At 37.8% G+C, this 23,067-nt stretch overlaps 1 protein-coding gene across 1 annotated transcript in view; it reads right to left on the reverse strand.

Moving 5' to 3' along the window:
* Window positions 1–23,067, reverse strand: part of CRB1 (crumbs cell polarity complex component 1) — a 176,721-nt gene that overhangs the window by 49,577 nt on the left and 104,077 nt on the right. The window contains exons 6-8 of the mRNA XM_004375361.1: window positions 15,508–16,464; window positions 9,178–9,725; window positions 7,260–7,425 (exon numbers count right to left, since the gene is read on the reverse strand). Coding sequence (XP_004375418.1) covers window positions 7,260–7,425; window positions 9,178–9,725; window positions 15,508–16,464 — 1,671 coding nt within the window. The remainder of the gene's footprint in view (window positions 1–7,259; window positions 7,426–9,177; window positions 9,726–15,507; window positions 16,465–23,067) is intronic.

Raw genomic sequence — 23,067 nt, forward strand, 5'->3', positions numbered from 1 at the left:
GGAATGCAGCTTCTTGGCCAACCAACTGGAAGAGATCCATAGTTGTGCCCATTCCAAAGAAAGGTGATCCAACAGAATTCAGAAATTACCAAACAATATCATTAATATCACACACAAGTAAAATTTTGCTGAAGATCATTCAAAAGCAGTTGCAGGGAACTGCTGAAAGTTCAAGCCTGATTCGGAAGAGGTTGTGGAATGAGGGATATCATTGCTAATGTCAGATGGATCTTGGCTGAATGCAGAAGATACTAGAAAGATGCTTACCTGTGTCTCATTGACTATGCAAAGGCATTGACTGTGTGAATCATAATTATGGATAACATTGTGAAGAATGGGAATTGCAGAACTCTTAATTGTGCTCATGAGGAACCTGTACACAGACCAAGAGGCAGTCATTTAAACAGAACAAGGGGATACTGCACGGTTTAAAGTCAGGAAAGTTGTGTGCCTGGGTTGTATCCTTTCACCATACTTATTCAATCTGTATGCTGAACAAATAATCCAAGAAACTGGACTATATGAAAAAGAATGGGGCATTAGGATTAGAGGAAGTCTCATTAACAACCTGCGACATGCAGATGACACAACCTTGCTTGCTGAAAGTGAAGAGGACTTGAAACACTTACTGATGGAGATCAAAGACCACAGTCTTCAGTATGGATTACACCTCAACATAAAGAAAACAAAAATTCTCACAATAAGCAACATTATGATAATTGGAGAAAATATTGCATTTGTCAATGATTTCGTTTTACTTGGGTCCACAGTCAATGCTCATGGAAGCAGCAGTCAAAAAATCAAACGACACATTGCATTGGGCAAGCCTGCTGCAAAAGACTTTTTTAAAGTGTGAAAAAGCAAAGACGTCACTTTGAGGACTAAAGTAAGCCAAGCCATGGTATTTCCAATCACCTCATATTCATATGAAAGCTGGACAGTGAATAAGGGAGACCGAAGAAGAATTGATGCCTTTGAATATTGGTGTTGGTGAAGAATATTGACTATACCACGGACTGACAGAAGAACGAACAAATCTGTCTTGGAAGAAGTACAGCAAGAGTGCTTCTTAGAAGTGAGGAGGTGAGAATTTGTCTCGTGTACTTTTGAACATGTTACCAGGAAGGACCAGTACCTGGAGAAGGACATCATGCTTGGTAAAGTAGAGGGTCAGCGAAAAAGAGAAAGACCCTCAAGGTGACAGACTGACACAGTGGTTGCAACAATGGTCTCAAACGTAGCAAGGATTGTGAGGACAGTACAGGATCAGGCAAAGTTTTGTTCGGTTTACATGGGTTCGCTATGAGTTGGAACCGACTTGAGGGTACCTAATAACAACCACAGTGGCTAATAATCATGAGCATTTTCTCATGTGTCTGTTAGCTGCCTGAATGTCTTCTTTGGTGAAGTGTCTGTTCATATCCTTTGCCCATTTGTTAAGTGGATTATTTATCTTTTTGTTACCGAGGTGTTGAAGTATTCAATAGATTTTGGAGATTAAACCCTTATCAGATATGTTGTTGCCAAAATTGTTTTTCCTAGTCTGTAGGTTCTCCTATTACTCTTTTGGGGAAGTTTTTTGACGAGCGTAAGTGTTTACTTTTAGGAGCTCCTAGTTATCTAGTTTATCTTCTGGTGTTTGTTACAGCCTGTTTTCTATTTATGCCATGTATTAGGGCCTCTAGCTTTGTCCCTCTTTTTCTTCCATGATCTTTATTGTTTTAGATTTTATATTTAGGTCTTTGATCCACTTTGAGTTAGTTTATGTGTACAGTGTGAGGTACGGGTCGTGTTTCATTTTTTTACAGATGTACATCCAGCTTTGCCAGCATCATCTGTTAAAAAGACTATCTTTTCCCTATTTTCCCCATTTGTCCTTTGTCAAAGATCAGCTGACCATAAGTGGATGTATTTATATCTGGGTTCTCAGTTTTGTTCCATTGGTCTATGTGTCTGTTGTTGTACCAGTATCGGGCTGTTTTGAATACTGTGGCTCTATGGTAGGTTTTGAGATCAGGTGGTATGTGGCATGTGAGGAGCTCTGGTGGCATAGTGGCACAGAGCTATGGCTGCTAACCAACAGGTTGGTAGTTGAAATCCACCGGCTGCTCCTTGGAAACCCTATGGGGCAGTTCTACTCTGTCCTATAGGGTCATATGAGTTAGAATCAACTCAATGGCAATGGGTTTGGGTTTGGTAGAGTAGGTTCTGAGATCAGTTAGTGTGTGGCCTCCTAGTTCTTTTTCTTCAATAATGCTTTCTTTATCCAGGGCCTCTTTCCTTTCCGTTTAAAGTTGGTAATTAGTTTTTCCATCTCTTTAAAGAATGCTGTTAGTATTTGGATTGGGATTGCATTATATTTGTATATCAGTTTGGGTAGAATTGACATTTTCACAATGTTGGATCTTCCTCTCCATGAATATGGTATGTTTTTCCATTTATGTAAGTCTCTTTTGGTTTCTTGCAATAGTGTTTTATACTTTTCTTTGTATAGGTCTTTCATGTCCCTGGTTAGATTTATTCCTAGGTATTTTATCTCTTTATGGTCACATCTGCTTTATGTCCTGAAGTATCTAATGCTAACTCAGCTGATGGTCTCCTTTCACATTTTCTTGAGAAAATATGAGAAAGGAGAACTGCCTCAGCTTTCCACCAAATCAGTAAATCTAACAGCGCCTGGGTCCACTTCTGCCTTCCTTTCCGTTATAATGGATGAACTGTCCTTACTTCCATTGAAGGTCAACCTTCGACTCATGCATTGGTTGTCATTACTTTTCTCCCTTTCTAGGACATTGTTCTTCCCTGCATCATCATTTTTCTCTTTTTGTTTGTTGTTTCCCTCAGTATACAAATATTCTGTAATTACTCTTATCTTAAAAAATAACACACACAAGACCCAAAAGCACTACTGACTCATCCCCCCTTCTGCTATTTTCCTATTTCTCTATTGTCTTTTCCAGAAAATGTATCCTCATCATCCCCACTTTATCATCTCCTATTCTTTCTTGAAAATATGCCTCTCAAGCTTTTGTTCCTATTGCTTTACTGAACTCACTCTTGTCAAGATCACAGTGACCTACAAGTTACTCAATCCAGTGGTCAATTCTCTACTCTTATTTCACCAGTCAGTAGCATTTGACCTTAAAACTCTGTCTTTGCTTCCCTTTTGGGGCACCCCACCTGACCTCTAGCACCTTTGATATAGAGTAATTACTTCTTAGTGTCTCTGCTTCCATTGCCCTGCATATCAATATAACAACCACTTCTTGGCTCAAGACCACCTATCAGTTACCATCACATCTAGAACGAAGTCATAAGGCCTAGGAGAGTATACCTCACCTGACCTTTGACTAACTTTCTAGTCCCATTTTCTACCACACTCTTCCTCATTCTATGCCACAGTCACAAAAACTTCTTGCCATTCTTTGAAGACACCAAGTTTGTTCACAACCCAGGTCTTTTACTGCTGTGACATATACCCAGAATATTCTTCCCCCAAATCTTCCCACATCTGGCTCTTTCTCCACATTAATACCTGCTCAAATGCCACCTCCTCTGGGAAGCCTTTCCTGACTATCCAAGTTGAAATAGCTATCTCCCTGCAACCTCTCTCTGTACTATTACTCTGCTTTATTTTCTTGATAACATTTGTCTCCATTTGAAATTACATTGTTTGTTTGCCTACTTGTTTTTGGACTGTCTTTCTTCACTAAAACACAAGCTTTACAGGATCAGAGATTGTCTCTGTCTAGGCTATCACTAAATCCTTGTGTCTAGAATATTGCCTGACACATAGTAGGTCTTCAGTAAACACTGACTAAATGAATAGTGTATGAAACTCCTCCATCCATTATTCTAGAAAATGAGATAATGTTTAGAAACTACAGCAGGACAAAATTCACGTGTGTCATTGGATTGGGTTAAAATCTCACTTGATTTTATTGTTTTGATTGTAGTGTTGTTTCTGTATGGTTTTGGATCAGGGGTTGGGGAGGAAAAAGTATCAAGTGTCTCATTACATATTTTTAAGTAAATGTTAAAATGATACATCTCATTAGCTCTACAACTCCTAAAGGAAGAGCACATCTGTAATTCTATATAACTTTGTTTTGCTAACATTGCTGATAACACTGAAATCACTTCTTGTGGTCTGGATCTAAACCACAATGCCCATAACACACTTTATATTTTGCCTTTTGTTCAGGGAACATTGCCATAATAAACACACCTGTGTCTAAAGTAGCTTGTAAATTTTTAAATCTTGGTTTTCTGATCGGATACAGAGAAAGAGATGATTAACATCCTCAAAACAAACTCAGGGTAATCCACGAGCTGTACTCAAGAGAGTATGTCGTTCTAGGAGAACTAATCTCAATATATTTTACTTGAAAAAAACATACAACAGGGTTATAAGATCACATCAAATTGAAATTATTCAAAGTAGCAGAAGTGAATTTTGGCATTCATACCTGTCCATTAGGAAAACTTTACCCTTCTCATTTATTTAAATTTTCTCTCTTCACTAAGCTGTCACATTTTAAAAAAAATGTTACTGGGACTTTTTGGAGGGTCAGAGCCAGACTTTTCTACTTCTTCTGCAGCGACAATGCAGTGAAGCTAAGGATTCACATCACTCCTTTCTGATACACATGTGCCCAAACCCTAAACTGCTTTCTGTGTGACTGAAGAGAAGAGTACATCAGGCACATTGTTCTTGGACTACCACTGTTTTTAGAAATCCTGTTCTCTGTTCTTGAATAGGTTCAAAATGATTTAAAGCCTTTGTAGAACACTGCTGTAATTAACGACTTACCATTTTAGTCAAAAGATTAATAATTAATAAACTGTTTGCCATTGTTAGTTACCCTCTAGTCAGTTCTAACTTGTGGCGACCTCTTGTGTGCAAAATAGAACTGCTCCATAGGGTTTTCAAGCCTGTGACCTTGTCTTCCCAGGCGCCCAGAAGCTTAACTGTTTCAAGGCTTAACTGTCTGCACCACCCAGAAAACCCGTTGCTGTCGAGTCCATTCAGATTCATAACAACCCTGTGGGACAGAGTAGAACTGCCACCATAGGATTTCCAAGGAGCGGCTGGTGGATTCGAACTGCCAATCTTTTGGTTAGCAGCTGAGCTCTTAGACTTAATAAACTATGGAAGTCATTTCAGAGGTAGAACAATGGAAAAGTTTGCACTTAAAATTCTCTGCCATATTAGAATCCATGTTATATTGTTTATGCCAATTCATTATGCTTTATATACATGCATAATGTACATTTCTTAAATATGAAACAAAGTAAATATGTTCTTCTAGAAAACTTCTCCATGTATATATAGGCTATATTTCATATACGTGTTTAATGTATATTAATATATATAAACATAAACTACATACATTTTTATTTTTCCTCAGTTACTGGGGTTTATTCTAAATAGGCTATTGTTGCTAAGGAATTCAGGTCATTCTGTTCTCTAGTTCTAATACATTACATTAGAGCATTGTTTTCCAAGGTATTTTATGATATTTATTTATAGTAAGCAGATAGACTACTTAATGTCCACAGCAGTCAGGTGAAAATGCTGAGTTCATCTGAAGAAAAATAGTAAGTGAATTTATTCATTTAACAAGTGTTGATTGAAACCCTATTATATGTTTGGCACCATTTTTAGTGCAAAGAGTAACAAGGGAAACAATCTAGAAGATTTCTTTCTCTTAGGAAACTTACATTCTGGTGAGGAAAGAGGATAAACAAATACATACATAACAAAATATTAAAGTGTGATAAGTGATATGAAGAAAAATAAAGCCAGGTTAGAGAACATTGGGCAGAAAACTGAAGGAAATGATGAAAGCAATCTGTGAAGCTCTGGGTTAAGATATTATAAGATGGAGGTGGTGGCGGTGTGCTGGAGCCTGATCAAATGTAGTTAAAGAGAAAATGGAGTGAGACATCATACACATACTGAAGACAACTTTTTAGATGGGCTTCACCATAAAAGGAAGCAGAGAAATGGGTTGGTAGCTGGTGAGGAAGGGGGAAAGGGAATCAAGGCAATTTTTCTATAACAAGGAAATTTGACTGTGTTTATATGCTTATGGGAAAATGGATGATGCGGAAGACTGAGAAAAATTTTAGGAGCAAAATCTTAGCAAAAGGGAAACCCATTGAAAATCCGTTGCCGTCGAGTTGATTCCAACTCATAGTGCCCTATAGGACAGAGTAGAACTGCCGCAGAGGGTTTCCAATGAGCTGCTACTGGATGTGAACTATCGAACTTTTGGTTAATAGCCAAACTCTTAACCACTGTGCCACCAGGGCTCCTCAAAAAGGGAATGCGATTAGAATTCAATGCAATCATAAAGGGTTTGCCATAGATTGGACTTTGCATTATTTGAAGTAGGAGAGAAAGAGTATAAGTAATAGTGTAGCTACTCAGTATAATGACTGTTCACAATAGTCAGAAATCGTGAATATGATGCTCAAATTGCTAACATTTGGGAAATTGTATTGTCATACCAAAGACATGCAGGGAAACACTCCAGATTGAGGGAAATAGTAATACCAGTTCAGTGGCTGGCTAGCTGATTCCAACTCATGGTGACCCATGTGCATCAGAGTAGAACTGTGCTTCAGAGGGTTTTCAATGGCTGATTTTTTGAAGACTTTCTTCCAAGACGTCTCTGGGTGGGTTCAAACCACCAACTTTTGGTTAGCAGCTGAGCATGTTAACTACTTGCACCACCCAAGGACTATAGAAATATTAACACCAAACATTAATTGAGTGCCTAATGTGTTTGGCTCTTTACTTATAAGATCATATGATTACCACAAAGAAACCTACAAAGTAGACATTGTTATTGTTGTTTTACAGATGAGGACGCTTGCGATTACGGAGGTTAAGTGAATTGCCTGAGGTCTGAGTTGATAAATGGCAGGGAGCTAACACTAGCCCAGTTACTGTGTATTCCCAATAATAAGGGGGTAAGAAAGCAGTCATTACTTGGTTAATTCTTTCTTCAGAAATAAGCTTTAAATGATTAAGGATCTAAGTTTGGCTACCGCTCCCGTTTCCCACCCAGACATCCAGGGGCAGGATGAGGCAAGAGGCCTATGGGGTTCATTTTACACTCATATTAGAGGTAACAGCCACAATTTTCTTCAATCAACTGGTTTTGTCTGCATTCTTTTCTGTGTTTCTTCCTTGAACAACTGAAATGCCCAATTAAATTGGATGAATGATAAGTTTGAACTCTACCTACATTCAAATCCTTGGGGCACCATCAGGCACTGGGCTTTTGGAGGACATGGGCTGAGCTGACACCACTGAACTTCCTCACAAGCTTTCCCAGTTGCGTTCGGAGGGCAGGAACATGAGAAGTCTTCCCACATGGAGTAGCAAACACCTCCGTTGTGACAGGGGTTGGACTAAACAGAAGAGAAATCATAGGCATAAAAATCACTGGTAACTATATACTGAAATGTTGAAGACAAGATATTTTTAAATGCCAATTTCTCTTACATCTTTACATTTTATAAATAAATAGAGGAGTAAAACTTACTGCTACTATTGCCATCTAGTTTCTAAAAGTGAAGGAGAGGGCAGGAAGGAGAGACAGAGAGAGAGAATGTGTAAAATTGATGTCCTAGTACTACATAAGGAGGATTTTGAAAAGAGTAACAATACTCTTCATAATTAAAAATTACCAGGTACTTTTTCTGTTTTTACAGTTGAGGAAGCTGAGGCCTTCTAACTACCCAAGATTTTATAAAGAAGTCAAATAATGAAGCTTGGTACATAGATCTTCTGGATCCTAATTCAGTGACACCCTTAAACCCCTCACACAGTTTGTTCTGCTTCTAAGTCAGAGACATATTATTATTATTTGAGTTCTCACAAGGTTGCTCACAAAGTATTCAAAATGAAAATATTTACAAAAAAAAATCTGAAAGCCCAGGCTGTATGTCTCTGCTCCACTATTTACTATGTGATTCGCACAGTTACATAAGATTTCTAAACTTCAGTTCCTTTATCTGTAAATAATGTGAATGGTGGAGCATAATGTAAATAATATAAATGGGGGATGATAATGTCTATTTCATACAGCATTCTTTTAACAGAATTAAATGAATTAATTAATGCAAAACAGTGCTTGTCACATTGAAAGTACTCCTATAATAATGTTACAATGATTCATTTTGTAAATTTAGCAACAAGCATAGTGCATGGCAATAGTTGGAGCTCAGTAAATGTTCCACAGATATACTTGTGTTTTCCCTTGAAAGGCCATGCAGAACTAACAAATTTATATATTTATGCAGGTTTTGGAAGAGAAAGCTAAAATGAAGTAAAGCATGGGTTCTGGAAAATTATTTTAGAGGATTTCAAATCCAGCTACCATAGGAAAGCTATCTCTCAGTTTATTTTTTCTTGTTGGCTTAATAGAAGTACAAAACAGTAGGTGGACATTTAAAATAAAGTTAATGGTGTCTCCCAAAAAGTAGTAACACAGTTAAATCTCTGGGCTGCCATTAAGGGTTTAAGAAAATAAAATACTATTACTCCTTGAGTAATTTGGTTGTTATGGAGGTCAGGGAAGTATGCAGCTGGAGGGGTCTTGGTTGGTTAAATAGACCATGATGCCAATAAGGACAAGGCCATGTTTTTATTATTGTTGTTATTAGCTGCAGTCTAGTTGGCCCCTGACTCATGGAGCCCAATGCACAATGGAACGAAGCACTGCCCTGTCCTGTGCCATACCCATGACTGATTGTGGAAAGGACTGTTGTGACTCATAGGGTTTTCACTGGCTGATTTTAGGAGGTAGATTGCCAGGCCTTTCTTCCCAGTCTGTCAGTCTGGAAGCTCTGCTGAAACCTGTTCAGGACCATAGCAACATGAAAGCCTCCACTGACAGACAGGTACATGGGCTGGAAACAGCACCCAGGACGCCCGTGTGGAAGGGGAGAATTCTAACATTGAACCACCAATGCCGCCATGATTTTATGACTCAATGTAAGTCCCTCAGTACAACTTGGAAAATATTGACAAAGTATTATCCTATTGCTGGTGGGCTAGTAACATCATCTTCATATACAAAGAATAGTTTTAATAAATAGGTACAGTTAAAGTAAAAATTTAGCATAGAATATGGAAATAGTTGGTATGAATAATCTTACCTTGCAGATGTTGTCTCCAGGACAGCCTCGAGTAACATTGACAAGAATTGGATTGTGGGTTTTATCGCTGGTTGAATTTGGGAAGAATTCCAGATTTTCGTTGTTTAATCTTAAATCTTGGATACAGCCTTTGAAGAACCCACCATTGACTTCAGTCTTTTGCCTGTCAGGCAGGCCGCTAATGTAGATGACATCTCCTTTTCGGATGTTCCATGTAGGAGAAGAAATATATCCTAGATGTTGTGAAGACTGATATAGTTCAATTTTATTTGGCCGAATTTTCAAAGATACCAAGTGGACATTTCCATCATTAAGAACAAATCTTACTACTAATTTGGGAGAACTTGGAGTCAGCATTGCTGGTCTGCCATGCTCTAGCCAGACACGGATATATTGATAGGTGCTGTTTTCCAAAGCTAGAAGTAAGCCTGATGGTCGACGTGTTTGAACAAACATGGAGAGAGTGAAGTTCTCTCCGTAACTCTTGTCAAGTTTAAAAGCAGCATATCCAGTGGAGTCAGCCTGGCCAAATCTGCCTGCCACATACTCTTTAATATCAAAATAGGGGAGAAGAAACAAAGAAGAAACGTCTTAAATCTCACAAGCAAGAAGGAGCAGAAGATGAAAATAACATACCTACTTTTTTGAGTTCAGGACAGGCTTATTCAATAGTATGTGAATTTGACCTCATTTTCTGAACTTCTGAGTTTCAACCTGAAAATCACTATATTTTTATTGATGTGCCAGAGTAGAAAGTAACCTGTATGCTTATATCATGTCTTTTTTCTACTTGGTGTTATTTCTGAATTTATGGAAGCATTTGTGCATTTTACTTATGTATTATGGGTGACAAGGAGTCGATAGTTGAGGTCCATTTATCACAAAAGAGACGGAGAAGATCTCTGCATAGATAAACTGAAGAACCTCTCCTTCACCTCCCTGAAGAGCTGCGGCTTAGTGATGGAGTATCAGACACTACGTACTTGGAGTAGGTAGGGGAAATTTAGGGGACAAAAGCTCTATCTGCAGCATCCATAAGCACACTGTTAAGACAGTTGTCATCTTTTCTATTTACAGGCATGCTGCAACAAACATGTCATCAAGCCTAATGTCACTTTGTAAAGAGCGGAAATCAAGAATTGGATTAGCAAATCCTCCTTTGAGATGACTATCCCAAATAATGATAAGAGGCAAAGAAGTTAAGTTTGGGAAAGGAAGAGGAACAGTCACTCAATCTGTAGCCTTGGTTGGAGGACGTACAGGCATGGGAAACAGAGAAGTACTGAGTGGGCAAAATTGAGTATTGAACCCTCCCAGCATTTCTGAGGTCAGAGGTAGTAGTAATACACTAATGTTGCAATACCATCAATGTACATCATGTCAAGAAAATTCTTCACATGACTAAAAATGATCCCTGACATTAAAAGCATTTGTGATATATTATGAACAAAACAAACAAAAATTCCTGCCCTCATAAAGCATATATTCGAATTGTGGTGGACATGGACAAGAGAGAGATAAAGAAGCAAACTATATAATACGTCAGATGCCGATAAGACCTTTGGTATAAAATAAGGCAGACAGAGAAAGGGAATAGGGAGAGCAGGGAGTTGGGATGGACAATTTTAAATAGAGTAGAAAATGAGGGACTTGCAGAGGATGTGACATTCGAGCAAAGACCTTAAAAAAGTAGGAATATTATTGCAATAATTCAGGAGAGAAATGATGGGTGATGATGAACAGTGGTAAAGGTGGAGATGGTGAGAAGAGGTCAGAATTTGGTAATATTTTGAAGGTAGAACCAACAGGACTTTCTGGGGGAAGTCCATCTCCAAGATTTTGGCCCAACCAACTAGAAGCAGAATTTCTATTTGCAGAGATGAGAAAGAAAAAGAAAGAAGGCCCAGATTGCAGGGTGGGAACCAGGAGTACATTTTAAACTGAGATTCCTGTTAGATAGCCTGAAGGTCCTGGGTGGTGCAAGTGGTTTGCAATCAACTGCTAACCTCAAAGTTGGTGGTTCAAGCCCACACAGCAGTGCCACGAAATAAAAGCCTGCTGATTTGCTTCTGTAAATATTACAGCCAAGAAAATCCTATGGAGCATTTGTACTCGGTAACACATAGGATCACCATGAGTTGGAATCAACTCAACAGAAACTTTTTTTTTTAAATTTAGATATTCAGGTGGAACTGTCCAGTGGGCAAGTGGATATAGATGTTCAGGGGAGATATTATGGGCTTGCAACAATACTTTTGGATTTATCAGTGTATATGTGGTAGTTAAAGTCAAAAGACTGTATGAAATCACCAAGGAAGTGAATATATAGAGAGAAAAGAAGAGGTCCAAGAACTGACCATCTAACCACTAGGCATTTAGAGGTAAAGGAGATGAAGAAAGGGCACCCAGTGAGATAGGAGGAGAATCAAGAAAGGGTAATGTCCCATAACTTAGTACTGAAAGATTTTTCAGGAGTGGGGAGTGTTCAACTGTGTCATTTGCTGCTGATAGGTCAGGTCAGACCAGGACTGTCAAATGACCATTGAATTTTGCAGTCTAGAGGTCATTGGTGAACTCTACAAGAGCATTGTCTTAAAGATACTGCCATCTTCAAGTTTTTATATCCCAGTCTGAATTAAAAAAAAAAAAAAAAAACTCAATGTATTCAGGCTCGTTTAAATGTTATCTTGTGGTCCAGTTGAAGTTTGGGTGAAGGTAAGACATATGAGTTTAGCTGAACTATAGTGAGACTTCTTAGGCAACCATCTGTGTTGTAAGACCTCCTGCATAAAAGTCTTTATTTTCAGAACTCTGACTTGATTTCCTACAGGAACACTGCATTTTGAATCTGCATTTGGAGACCACCTGCTCCAGGCAACTACAGGTAGCTTTCAAAGTGTACTGATAGATAAAATAACCACTTTGAAGAGGTTAAAATCTCTGAATACATGGCAGCACTTTCATATGAGATAAAATAATAAGAAAACTTGGCTCTTGAAGGTCCTGAGGTTTGGGTATATGCACTGAATCCCTCCGCCTCAGGGGTGTGGGGTCCCTGCTGGTCATTCTAGCATGCCTGAAGCATCACTTTGTGGATCCAGATTAAAAGACAGACAGGACAAAAAAACTGTTTTCTTTTTTTCCCTCAGAAGCTCAACTCTCCAGCAACCCTATTCTTCTTCAGAAATCACAAGCAAGGAGTCAGAGTGTGTGATTTGCTAAATGATGTCAGAAAGACCTGAAGCCACACGTGACTTGGCTGTAGACATGGAAGCGATGATTCTCACATTTGTTATTGACATGTCATGAAGAGGGACAACACCTACAAATGAAAACTAATTTCAACAAGTTTTAATGATTGACGGAATACAAGATAAAATTTTATAAGAAGAAATAAAAGTAACTGAGATTTAAATTTCTTCTCTGGTTTAGGGTGGGAGAAATAGGACTCTGTGGCACCATGAGTGAGAATGACTCAAAGTGAACCAGTTTTGGAATGTGGCTGCCAAAAGGTAAATGTAATCTTAGGCTGGAAAATATAAGAACATTACCTGGAATGAGATAAGTTACAGTCATAAGCTACTCTGTATTGCCAGGCCGCATCTAGGCACATTGTAGGAGAAATACAGATATGTGACTTTATTCCAGAGAAAGAAATCAGCTGATGAAATGTCTGAAAACTATGTCATATGGAAAATATTATGAAAACCTGGAGATGTTTAGCATGTAGAAGTGATGGCATGGATGGTACAAAATACTTTTCTTCAAATGTAAGATTTCAATTTCAAATTTTCTTACATTTGCTTCAGATGTAGAAAAAGATGTAAGATTTTTATTAGTATGGCTTCAAGAGTTAAAATACTGTCAATGAATGAAAGCTGTGGATAATCATATCTAAATCCAATATAAGAAAACACTTGTTGGAAATTTCTGGCAAGATAAAAGAAGTGAGTTCTCCATTCCTGGAGACATTTAAGCAGAGGTTTGGACCACTACACTGGGCAGGCACAACAGTGTAAAAAATTAAGTCATGGAATGAAACCTCTTCTATGCCTGACCCATTGCTGTGGAGTTGATTCCGACTCACAGCGATACTATAGGACAGAGTAAAACTGCCCCATAGAGTTTCCAAGACTGTAAATCTTTACAGAAGCAGCCTGCCACATCTTTCTCCCGCAGAGGGACTGGTGGACTTGAACTACTGACCTTTTGGTTGGGAGTCTAGCACTTAACCACTGTGCTACCAGGGCTGCTTCTTCTATATCTAAGAGACTGTAATTCTAAGGGTATGAGACTCACAAATTCTAGGTGTATGGCTAAAAACATGTAAATTGCCTCTGCAAATCGAACACTCTTCAAAGGGAGAATGTGCTTATTAAGAAGAGAAGTGTGAAAGCTCCATGTTCTTATACACAGTCAACCTAAGCTATGCTGAGATGACTTTGCAGAAAGTTCTGGGAACTAAGTATTGAGACATTGGGAGTCCCTAAGACTTTCATGTTTTGTCAGCCAACTAAATCCTCTCTCCAGTCGGCTTGTTCATTGCAAGGACCAAGGCTGGGAAACACTGAGCCAAAATTATGAATTGGGTAAATTATGAATTTGGTGCTTTTGAGTACTCGCCTCCCTTCTGTATGTGTAACATGTACAAACACTCCATGTTTTCATTAAGGCTTATAATTATCTTTTGTGATGGGTATAACTCCCCAGTTAATACTCTTCATAGATGGTAGCAAATACAGAATATTTTAATTTGATGACTAAGAGGTGATATGGAAAATATCATTTTCCTTAAACTTACACCAAGAATTTTCAGGAAGAAAAGATTTTATAGAAATTCCTCCCTATAAAGTAATCATTTGAAGCCAAGCATTTTTCATGAGGCTTAAAGAGTTGCAAATAGTGTGAGGAATAAGGAAACTGAAGGGTAGGGGGGAAGGGTGAGCAATTCAGGAACTTGGTTGAAAAAGTTCATGATTTTCCAAGTTGGAAAAAATAAACCAAAGAAAACCAGAGCCCACTGGACTAGCATCCCTTGAATCTATTTGCTAGGACAGTTAGCATCACCGTGGTCAGTTTTAACCGCATGGGTCACTGCATCTGGAAGCCAGTCAAAGTGAGTCAGCATCTGTTTGTTATTTTGTATATGTAGTAAAAATATTGCCTTGAGTCAATTAAATTTTTCTTCAAAAAGTGAACATTGCCTCAGCATAATTTCCCTTCTTCTCCTTTAAAAAAATCATGAAACAACTCGACATTCCATTTAAAATATTACATAGAGTCTGTAGATGCCATATTTCATTGTCAAACAGGTCCATGACTTGTAATGAATATTGTGGTCGGGGGGAAACTCATGAATAGTTTCTAATAATTCTTACCAATTCATACATGGGAGTAAGGGTTTAGGCGAAGACTGGTTTTAATTTGACTTCATATAAAGCAGAGAAGACTATTTACCAGATGTCCTACTTCTAGTTACTCTTAAATCTGGGAGTGACTTACAGCTGAACTTCAAAGCAGTCTGTTGCATTTACCTCTCAGACTTTGTCAATACATGATAATAATAAAAAGAGACAGGTACGTATTGATCACTATCAACAGCAATCTCTGGAATGATGTTGGAAGTAACAGATTTTGAAATAGATTTCAAGCTGTAGTTTGCTAGGGAAATTCGATCAATTACTTTATAGCATCTATCAAGTTTCACTGTTGTGACTTTCCATGTTTTGCTTTTCTTTCTCTCTCTCATTTCTTTCCTTTTAAGATACCTACCTAGAATATGTTTTTCCAATGCAACCCTGCAAAATATACTTTTGAATAACGTTGGTTTGTAAAAGTGCTTAACTTAAACATAATTTTGGAGCAAGTTCAAATGGCATAGAAAGGAGAGCAAGGAAACGATTATTAACTGAGAACCTAATATGCCTAAGACATTTTGCTTGGACTTGGTATTGACTAGTTTCGTGTCTAAAGTCTTTTACTCTAAAAGATTATTTCACTTTCAAACAAGATTTACAATAATCTGGTGCCCAGCAAATGGTAAAATTGTAACAGCTTTGTATAAACTCCAAGATGAAAATCACACTTGCATAGCTGCTATCAGCTTATTTTTTTACTTCTTTGCAGGATTGAACCCTGATGTCTCACAGATCCACTCGAAATTAATTAATGCATACTGCTACCCTATTCTTTTTTCTCAGCAGTGGGAAGCCAGCAGCAGAGGTCCTGAGGGGTCATTGTGTTTCATAATGGGTGAAGCCGACTGGCTGTTTTTGTGGTTGCTGCTCTGCTCTGAGCCATAGCGCTCCTGGGCGCCCAGCCTTCTCTCACCTCTCAGACAGTTGAGGCCTCTGTAGGGCCTGTGGCAATCACACTGGTAACCAAGCCACAGGTTGATGCAGCGTCCTCTATTTTGACAAGGTTGGTTTTCACACCAATCCTTTCTCATGCAGCCTGGCTTGACGTTTAATGACGAGCTGGATGAAATGTTCTCCGAAGTAATGTGATTCAAATCAATCTTAATGTCTTGGAGACAGCCTACAAATGAAGGTGCGGATAGTATAGGATAAGTGTTAATCAGAACATCACCATTGCTGGTCTTTTCTATTGGTAAACCACCCAAAAACGAGTTTCGAAAAGTGCATATTGGTTGATCCCTTCCAAATGGAGAAGGCGCTTTAGCGATGCATTTCTCTGCACAGGAGTTGTCCAGTAAGGTGAGGGTCACAGCCTCTGCAAACGTTACCTCCACTGAATGCCACTCTCCATCGCTGGTGTTGTGGGAAATGTACAGAAGCACCTTGGACTGATTATTGACTTGAATTGATAAGTGAATGTGACCATTTAGCAACTCAAGCTTTACAAACGTGTCCCTGTCACCTCGGAAAAGTAGAAGTGCTATTAGCTGAACAGTCTGAAACCTAAGGGCTGTGTTACAAACTGAGTTCTTGGTTGTTACTGAGTCACCTGTGACCCACAGGAAGCCATTGCCCTCAAAGGAAAGTGTGGTGCTAATTTCACATAGTGACCCCGTGTAGCCGGATGGACAAAGGCAGCTGAATCCATGCTGGCCATTTTGGAAGTGAGGGATGCATAGTCCATTACTGAGGCATTGGTGATGGGAACAGCCCAGGAGAATATCAGAACAGTCCTCTCCTCCAAAAAATGTTCCGGAATAGTTACCAAATGGGCAATGACAAGTATAATTGCCAGGCAAGTTTTCACAAGTACCACCGTTTTGGCAAGGGTTTGAAGAGCATTCATTGATGTCCTCTTCACAGTGGATTCCTGTAACATAATAAAGAATTGACTGGAATTACATATATTCAGATCAGAAATAGAAGTTTTACATAATTTTCATGTGTGATTTTGTGGAAGTGAAGACGTAGATTATATTTAGGACTGTAATAAGGGTACATGTAAATAGTCATTGAGGGGCTTTAAAATAGATTATATCATCTTGCATATGTGTTTTGAGAAGAAGTAAGGTCATGGCAGATCTTGGATTCTTCCTCTAGAAGCAGATAATTCGTCAAATACAGTGGTTGGCCCAGGTTAGCTATCATGTGAGATGCACATAAAGCACTGATGTTATAAAAATGATTAAGGAAAAGGATTGCTCTTGGCAGTGATGTTAGGTACAAATTATTATTTGGGAAATCCTTTCTCAGATATTGTTTATCCTGTTCTAGGCTGTTAATTTCATTCTATTCCACTTGGAAACAGTGATTTTGCCTTCTATCTTATTTGTAGCTCCCCATAACCCCTAAAACCAAAGTTTGCCAGATGTATAGACAGTCTAGACTACCATGGAGGGCTTCAGAGGTCAGTAGAAGGAAAGTCCCATTTCCTCAACCCCATGAACTGTGAACTGTATTCCATAACAGCTCCTGCTTATATTTTTTAATTCCCTTTTTTTGCTTACTCTTTTTCCTAATTTCAAGTAAAAGGAAGATATCTAATTAGAAAATTATGATGATTCATTTAATCAAATCCACAAGAAGAAACAGAACACTTTTTAAGAGTGATGGTCATTGTTTTTCCAATGATGTTCAAATGAACAAACAGTGATAACAAAACTTTACACATGGTTTGCACTTTATGGTTTTACCAACTTCATCTACATTATTTATTTATGCTCATCATATCTACTGAGATTTTCAAGGCAGATAATCTTAGACCTCTTTCACAGAAGACACTAAGGCTTAAGAAGACTGACCTTTCAAATCGAAAGCACTTATACAATGTGACCCTAAAATAACACTCCAGTCTCCCTCTCCATTTATGTAGTGGACGCTCTAATCAGAAATTTCTATCTAGTTTCTGTAACGCATCAAGTTCACTCATGACTCTATGCCTTTGTCTACGTGAAACGGTAAGACAACAAACAAGCAACCCAGGCTGCTGTGGCCACATGACGTGTTTAGTAACAATATACCGAAAGTTTCATACAATTCAAGACTGTGTCCAACTGATTATCTTTGCTAAACACGGTATAATAGAAAAACAGCTTTTGCAACAAAAAAGAGAAGAGTATAAAACTTTTCTAGCAGCCTCAGTACAGCAGATCAACCGATCTCTGATCCAACAGACAGAAAGTACGGCAACGCACAAGCAGAGAGATGTCAATTCCAATGAAAAGTGACTTGGAAAGGCATCCAGAAGCATGAGTTGGATGTAGACAATATCCTTAGAAATACAGCTTTTCTATTATGTTTATTTAAACTTTCAATTGAAGCAAATACAGACTGACAAACTAAAGATAAAGTAAAATAAGGTCCTACTAGAAGAAAACAGCAATTCTACCACAGTCCGGGAAGGAATGATAACGAGAGGCACAAAGAAGGTCAACAATAAACAGGTGATGAAAGCAGAAGAAAAAATCAGACCCAATAAAAACAAACATAATCCCTTTAACTCACACTGGGTTAAGGGTTTCAATAACTTCTTGGTGGGGAGGGGTGGCCACAAACTTTGCTTGTTATACATACTAGTGGAGTCTTATTTTATACAGGGATTAGAGTTTGAAATTAATTCATAAATCTAAAATAGCATATGGTCGAATTTACCCTTGAAAATTCCTTAAGAAGCTTTTACTTTGGGGACTGGCATAGCATCTCTAATATGAAAGACTAATATATCCATATTTTTTAAACCAGCCTGAGAGGAAATAGTTCTCCAATGTATTTTCTTCCATGTAGAGAGAGATTTACCACTTTTAACACTCCTGACTCTCTCGCTGTCCCCTCCCTTACTCCTCTGCAGATAATGAGAAGTGACCTAATCTGATTGATGAGTCTGGATGAAGAAAGCAAAGGGTTGAGGCACAGCTCCTTCTTCTCCCCTTCTCATCCAGCAAACTGAAATTGCTGTTGTTGTTAGATGCTATTGAGTTGATATTGACTCATAGTGACCCCATGTGACAGAGTAGAACTGTCCCATAGGGTTTTCTAGGCTATAATCTTTACAGGAAAGGATCTCCAGGTCTTTGTCCACAGAGTCACTGGGTAGGTTCAATCTGCCAACCTTTTGGTTAGCAGCTGAGTGCTTAACTGTTGTGTGACCAGGCCTCCTTGGAAAACTCAAATAATACCTTTTACTTATGAAGACTTTCTCTGACCCATCCTCCTTTGCTGAAATAGTTAAAGAACCACTTTGTTGTCCGTGCTGCCATACCCTTTCTGCATATCTGTGGAGTTTTAAATGTTTTGTAAAGGCTCTTTGAGTGAATCTACTCTGGGATATTTGCTAAGGCACCGAATTTGAGTCCGGGAGTCTGGTGCCAAACTCCTGGTCTAACATTTATTAGTTGTATCACTTTGGACGAGTCTTCACTTCCTTGAGTACCAGTCTCTTCATGTGTAAAACAAGGGTGATACCATCTGCTTTGCTCACTGTGTTATTGTATTTGGAAGTGCCTAGAACAGTGCCTGGAACAAAGTAGATACTTGAAAAATGTGACTTGTTTGAACTCATCTCTCATTCCCTGATGCCTGCTACAGTGCTGGATACCCAGTAACCATCCAAAGTGCTTTTGTTCCATGAAGAATGAAGACATGAATAGATTAATGATTTTTGCTTTATCCACGACCACAAGACCATTAATAGGGTGCAAATCCAGAATCCAGGACTTTTAACTTCTTGCTCAATTGTTGTCCAGTATACACTGCATTTCTAATTTCTTAATAAACTGTAATGGCTTGTTGTATGTGTGATATTCTATGGATATTAGCAGTTATTAGCTGGAGAAATTACTAGAACTAAAGTGGAAGAAAATAGGCAGTTATAATAACCCAGCTGAAATTGTTAAGTTGTATTTTTCAGACAGTAGAAATAACTAGGTAAAGATACATTTCTAAATTGTTTTCTCACAAATGATATACTTCATTTCAAGATTTCACCATCTTTCTTTTGGCAAACTCCAAATTGTGTGAAACTGGTGCCTTTTCTTAGGTAGAGTGTAGAACGGGGCGTGCTTGCATCCTGAAGACAGAGACTTTGCCTTGTTGTATATGACTTGAGGTGGGGATTCAATTTCATCTTCTACATGCAATAGTTACCACACCATTTATTGAAGAGTATTACTTTCTCTGCTATTCTTTAACGTTACTTCTGTTATACATCAAGTCAATCTTTTTCTGGGCTGTCTATTTTGTCTCATTTGAAAATTAATTTACACCAACCCCAATACCACACTGTCTTAATTATTATACATATGTAATTCTTATTATCTGGTAGGAAATGTGTCTTCCTTCTGCTGTTGTTCTTTTTTTTTTCACTAGTGTTTTGGCCATTTTGAAGATTTTGTTCTTCCAAATACATCTTAGAATCAGTTTGTCAGGGTCCATGAAAATAACTTGATGACATTTTAATTAGAATTGCATTGCATCAATAGATTATTTGGAGAAACTAAGCTTTGTAATGTGGAATCTTCCTTCTAACGAACTTCATATAGTGATTCATTTTAAAAGAATTGGATCATCGTTTTAAAAGAATTTTTAAATGTTTAAAAGAGATTTTTATAAATTGAAATGATCATTTCTCTCAGTTTGGCAGAACTCTTCTGTAAATCCAGCTGGGTCTGCTTTTTCTTTTTAAGACATTTAATTGCTGATTTAATGCCTTTAATTAATGTCTATAGAACTGTTCAGATGATCTTTTTCTCTATCAGTATTCTAGGTTATATATTTCTAGGAATTTTTCCATTTCATCTAAGTTCTCAAATTCATTGCCATAAGCTTGTTTGTAATATTTCCTTATAACATTTTAAATCTGCTGTAGATCTGTATTTATGACTGCTTTTTTATTCCTAATATTGTTTATTTTTGCTATGTTTTCCCTTGATCCAAAGATTTTTTTCAATTTTTGCCAGCTTTGAAAAAAATAAAAAATCTTTACCTTCATTGAGCCTCTTCGTTCTGTATTGTTTTATAATTCCATGATTCTTGCTCCAGTACTTTTACTGCATCAATACTTCCTACTACTTTCTTTAAATTTATATGTTGTTCTTTTACTAATTTTTAAGTTGGATGGTTAACCCATTTCTTCATTTTTAACACAAGTATTTAAATGATCTTTGTATAAATTTTGCTCTATCCTGTAAGTGTTCATTTGTAGCATATTTATTATTGCTCAGTTCTAAATATTTTAAAATTCTCATTACGATTTCTTTTTCACCAATGATTTATTTATAAGTGTATTAATATTTTTCAAATATATTAGACTTATTTGCTTTTGATTTATAACAATTACATGGTAGATGGAGAATGAGGTCTGTGTGAAGCAGATTCTTTGAAATTTTTTAAGACTTTTTGTGTCCTTGAATGTACTCAATTTTTATAAATATCCCATGTATGTTTGAGAGGATTGTGGGTTCTCTAATTGTTGGGAGAATGGTTCTATATGTTATATAGTTGTATGTATTTACTAATATTTTTCTTGCTTGAGCTAACAATGATTGGAAGAGGCACATTGAAATCTCACTACAAAGGTGGGTTTGGTTATTTCTCTTTGTAAGTCTATCATTTTTGGTTTATGTATACTGTGGATACTTTAGGAGGCCTGGTAGCACAGTGGTTAAGCATTTGGTTGCTAACCAAAAGATCGTCACTTCAGATCCCTCAGCCACTCTTTGGAAACACTATGGGGCAGTTCCACTCTGTCTTATAAGGTCACTATAGGTCATAATCAACTCGATGACAATGGGTTTTTTTTTAAACAGGTGGCTACTTTATTTCATGCATATCAATTTAGAATTATAACATCCCCCTCTTAAGTTGAATATTTACCATGCTATAGCAACTCCTTTTATTCCTATAAAGCTTTTTGTCTTAATATCTATTTTACCAGCAATTAATATAGCTAATCCTGGTTACTTTTGGCTAGTGTTTGCCTGGCAGATTTATTTTCCCCATCATTTTACTTCTGACCTTTCCAAGACCTTTTGTTAGAGTTGTGTCTCTGGTAAGCAGTATGTAGCTAGGTTTTCTAAATCCAATCTGATACTATTTTTCATTTAAAATTTAGTGCATTTGCTGTGATTACTAATATATGTGTCTTACTTTATCATTTGACTCTATGACCAAATGTGTTTGTGTGTGTGTGTGTGTGTGTGTTTAATTTAATCAAAATGCTCCTATCTTTACAGTGTGAATCTGAATCCCAGCTTGGCTGTGTGACCTTGGGCAAGTTACACTCACTTCCTGTGTCTCAGTTTCCTCATCTACAAAATGAGGTTAACAATAGCATTTACATCACAGGGCTTTTTTTTAGATCAAGTGAGTTAAGGCGTGTAAAATGCTCATAACACTGGTTGGTATATAATAAGCTCTCAGTGATCGTTGGCTGTTACTAAAAAGCAATAACCAAAAGAATGACCCTCTAGTGACAAAATTCAGGTAGTACTGTGGTCATTGAGAGAGACCATTTAGAAAGTAAGGACACATGCAGTGCCCCACAAATTGCATAGCCTTACCTACATGACAGGTTTACTTGGGCAGTGAGTTAATGCTAGAATCTCATTAGACTGCGTGGTCCACAAGGGCGGGAGCATTGTTGTTGTTGTTTTTTCTTTTTTGTTTGTTTGTTTTCACCAATGCATGTCTAACCCACAGCACAGTGCCTGGCCCACAGTAGGCACTTAGTAATCAATTTTTTGAATGAATGAACTAATGATGACGTTCCCAAGGTGATTAAATATTTTTATAACGCATTTAAAATACTTCGGATCAGAGACCAAAACCCTCTTTTTGCATATATGTTTGGACAGATTTATCCAATGTTTAGCTTTAACTGCCCACTGTCATTTGTGTGCATCTAGGCACTCAGGCTGATAGTCACAGCATTTCATCTTGAGATTCCTCAGGCAGCTGCAGAATCTAGTCTATGTTTCCCCTCTCCTCCAAAAGGAAAACATCTAAGTGAGACTGATGCCCTCCTTGAAGCCACTCTCACTCTGCCTGGGGTTGGAACATAGCCCCCAACCCTAAATTTGAGGGTTGGAGTGGAACTCAAAGCACGGCAGCAAGTCTGTACAAAGAAATCTCTTTACAGACCCACTTCTTCAAATTGCTTCTCAAGAATTTTCACATGCCCTTGAAGAGAGTAAATGTGTCACCATTCCAGAAGCCTGTTATCTGTATTTATTTTGACATTTTGCATTTTGGTTTGTCTCATAATTCATTTTAGTCCTTGACAACACCCATAACTTGACTCCTGATTTGAAACTTCAATTTAGCATTCTCTCAAATTTACGAAATACCTACCCTGTATACTACCCGCATAGAGGATTGTGGGAGATTCAAAGTAGAAGACATAGACCTGAACTCAACACACAATATCATGGAGTGACAAAATGCATATCTATGAAAAGACACAGTATACAGCAGGTTC

The sequence above is a fragment of the Trichechus manatus genome, unplaced genomic scaffold, assembly GCF_000243295.1.
Source record: "Trichechus manatus latirostris isolate Lorelei unplaced genomic scaffold, TriManLat1.0 scaffold00035, whole genome shotgun sequence".
NCBI lineage: Eukaryota > Metazoa > Chordata > Mammalia > Sirenia > Trichechidae > Trichechus > Trichechus manatus.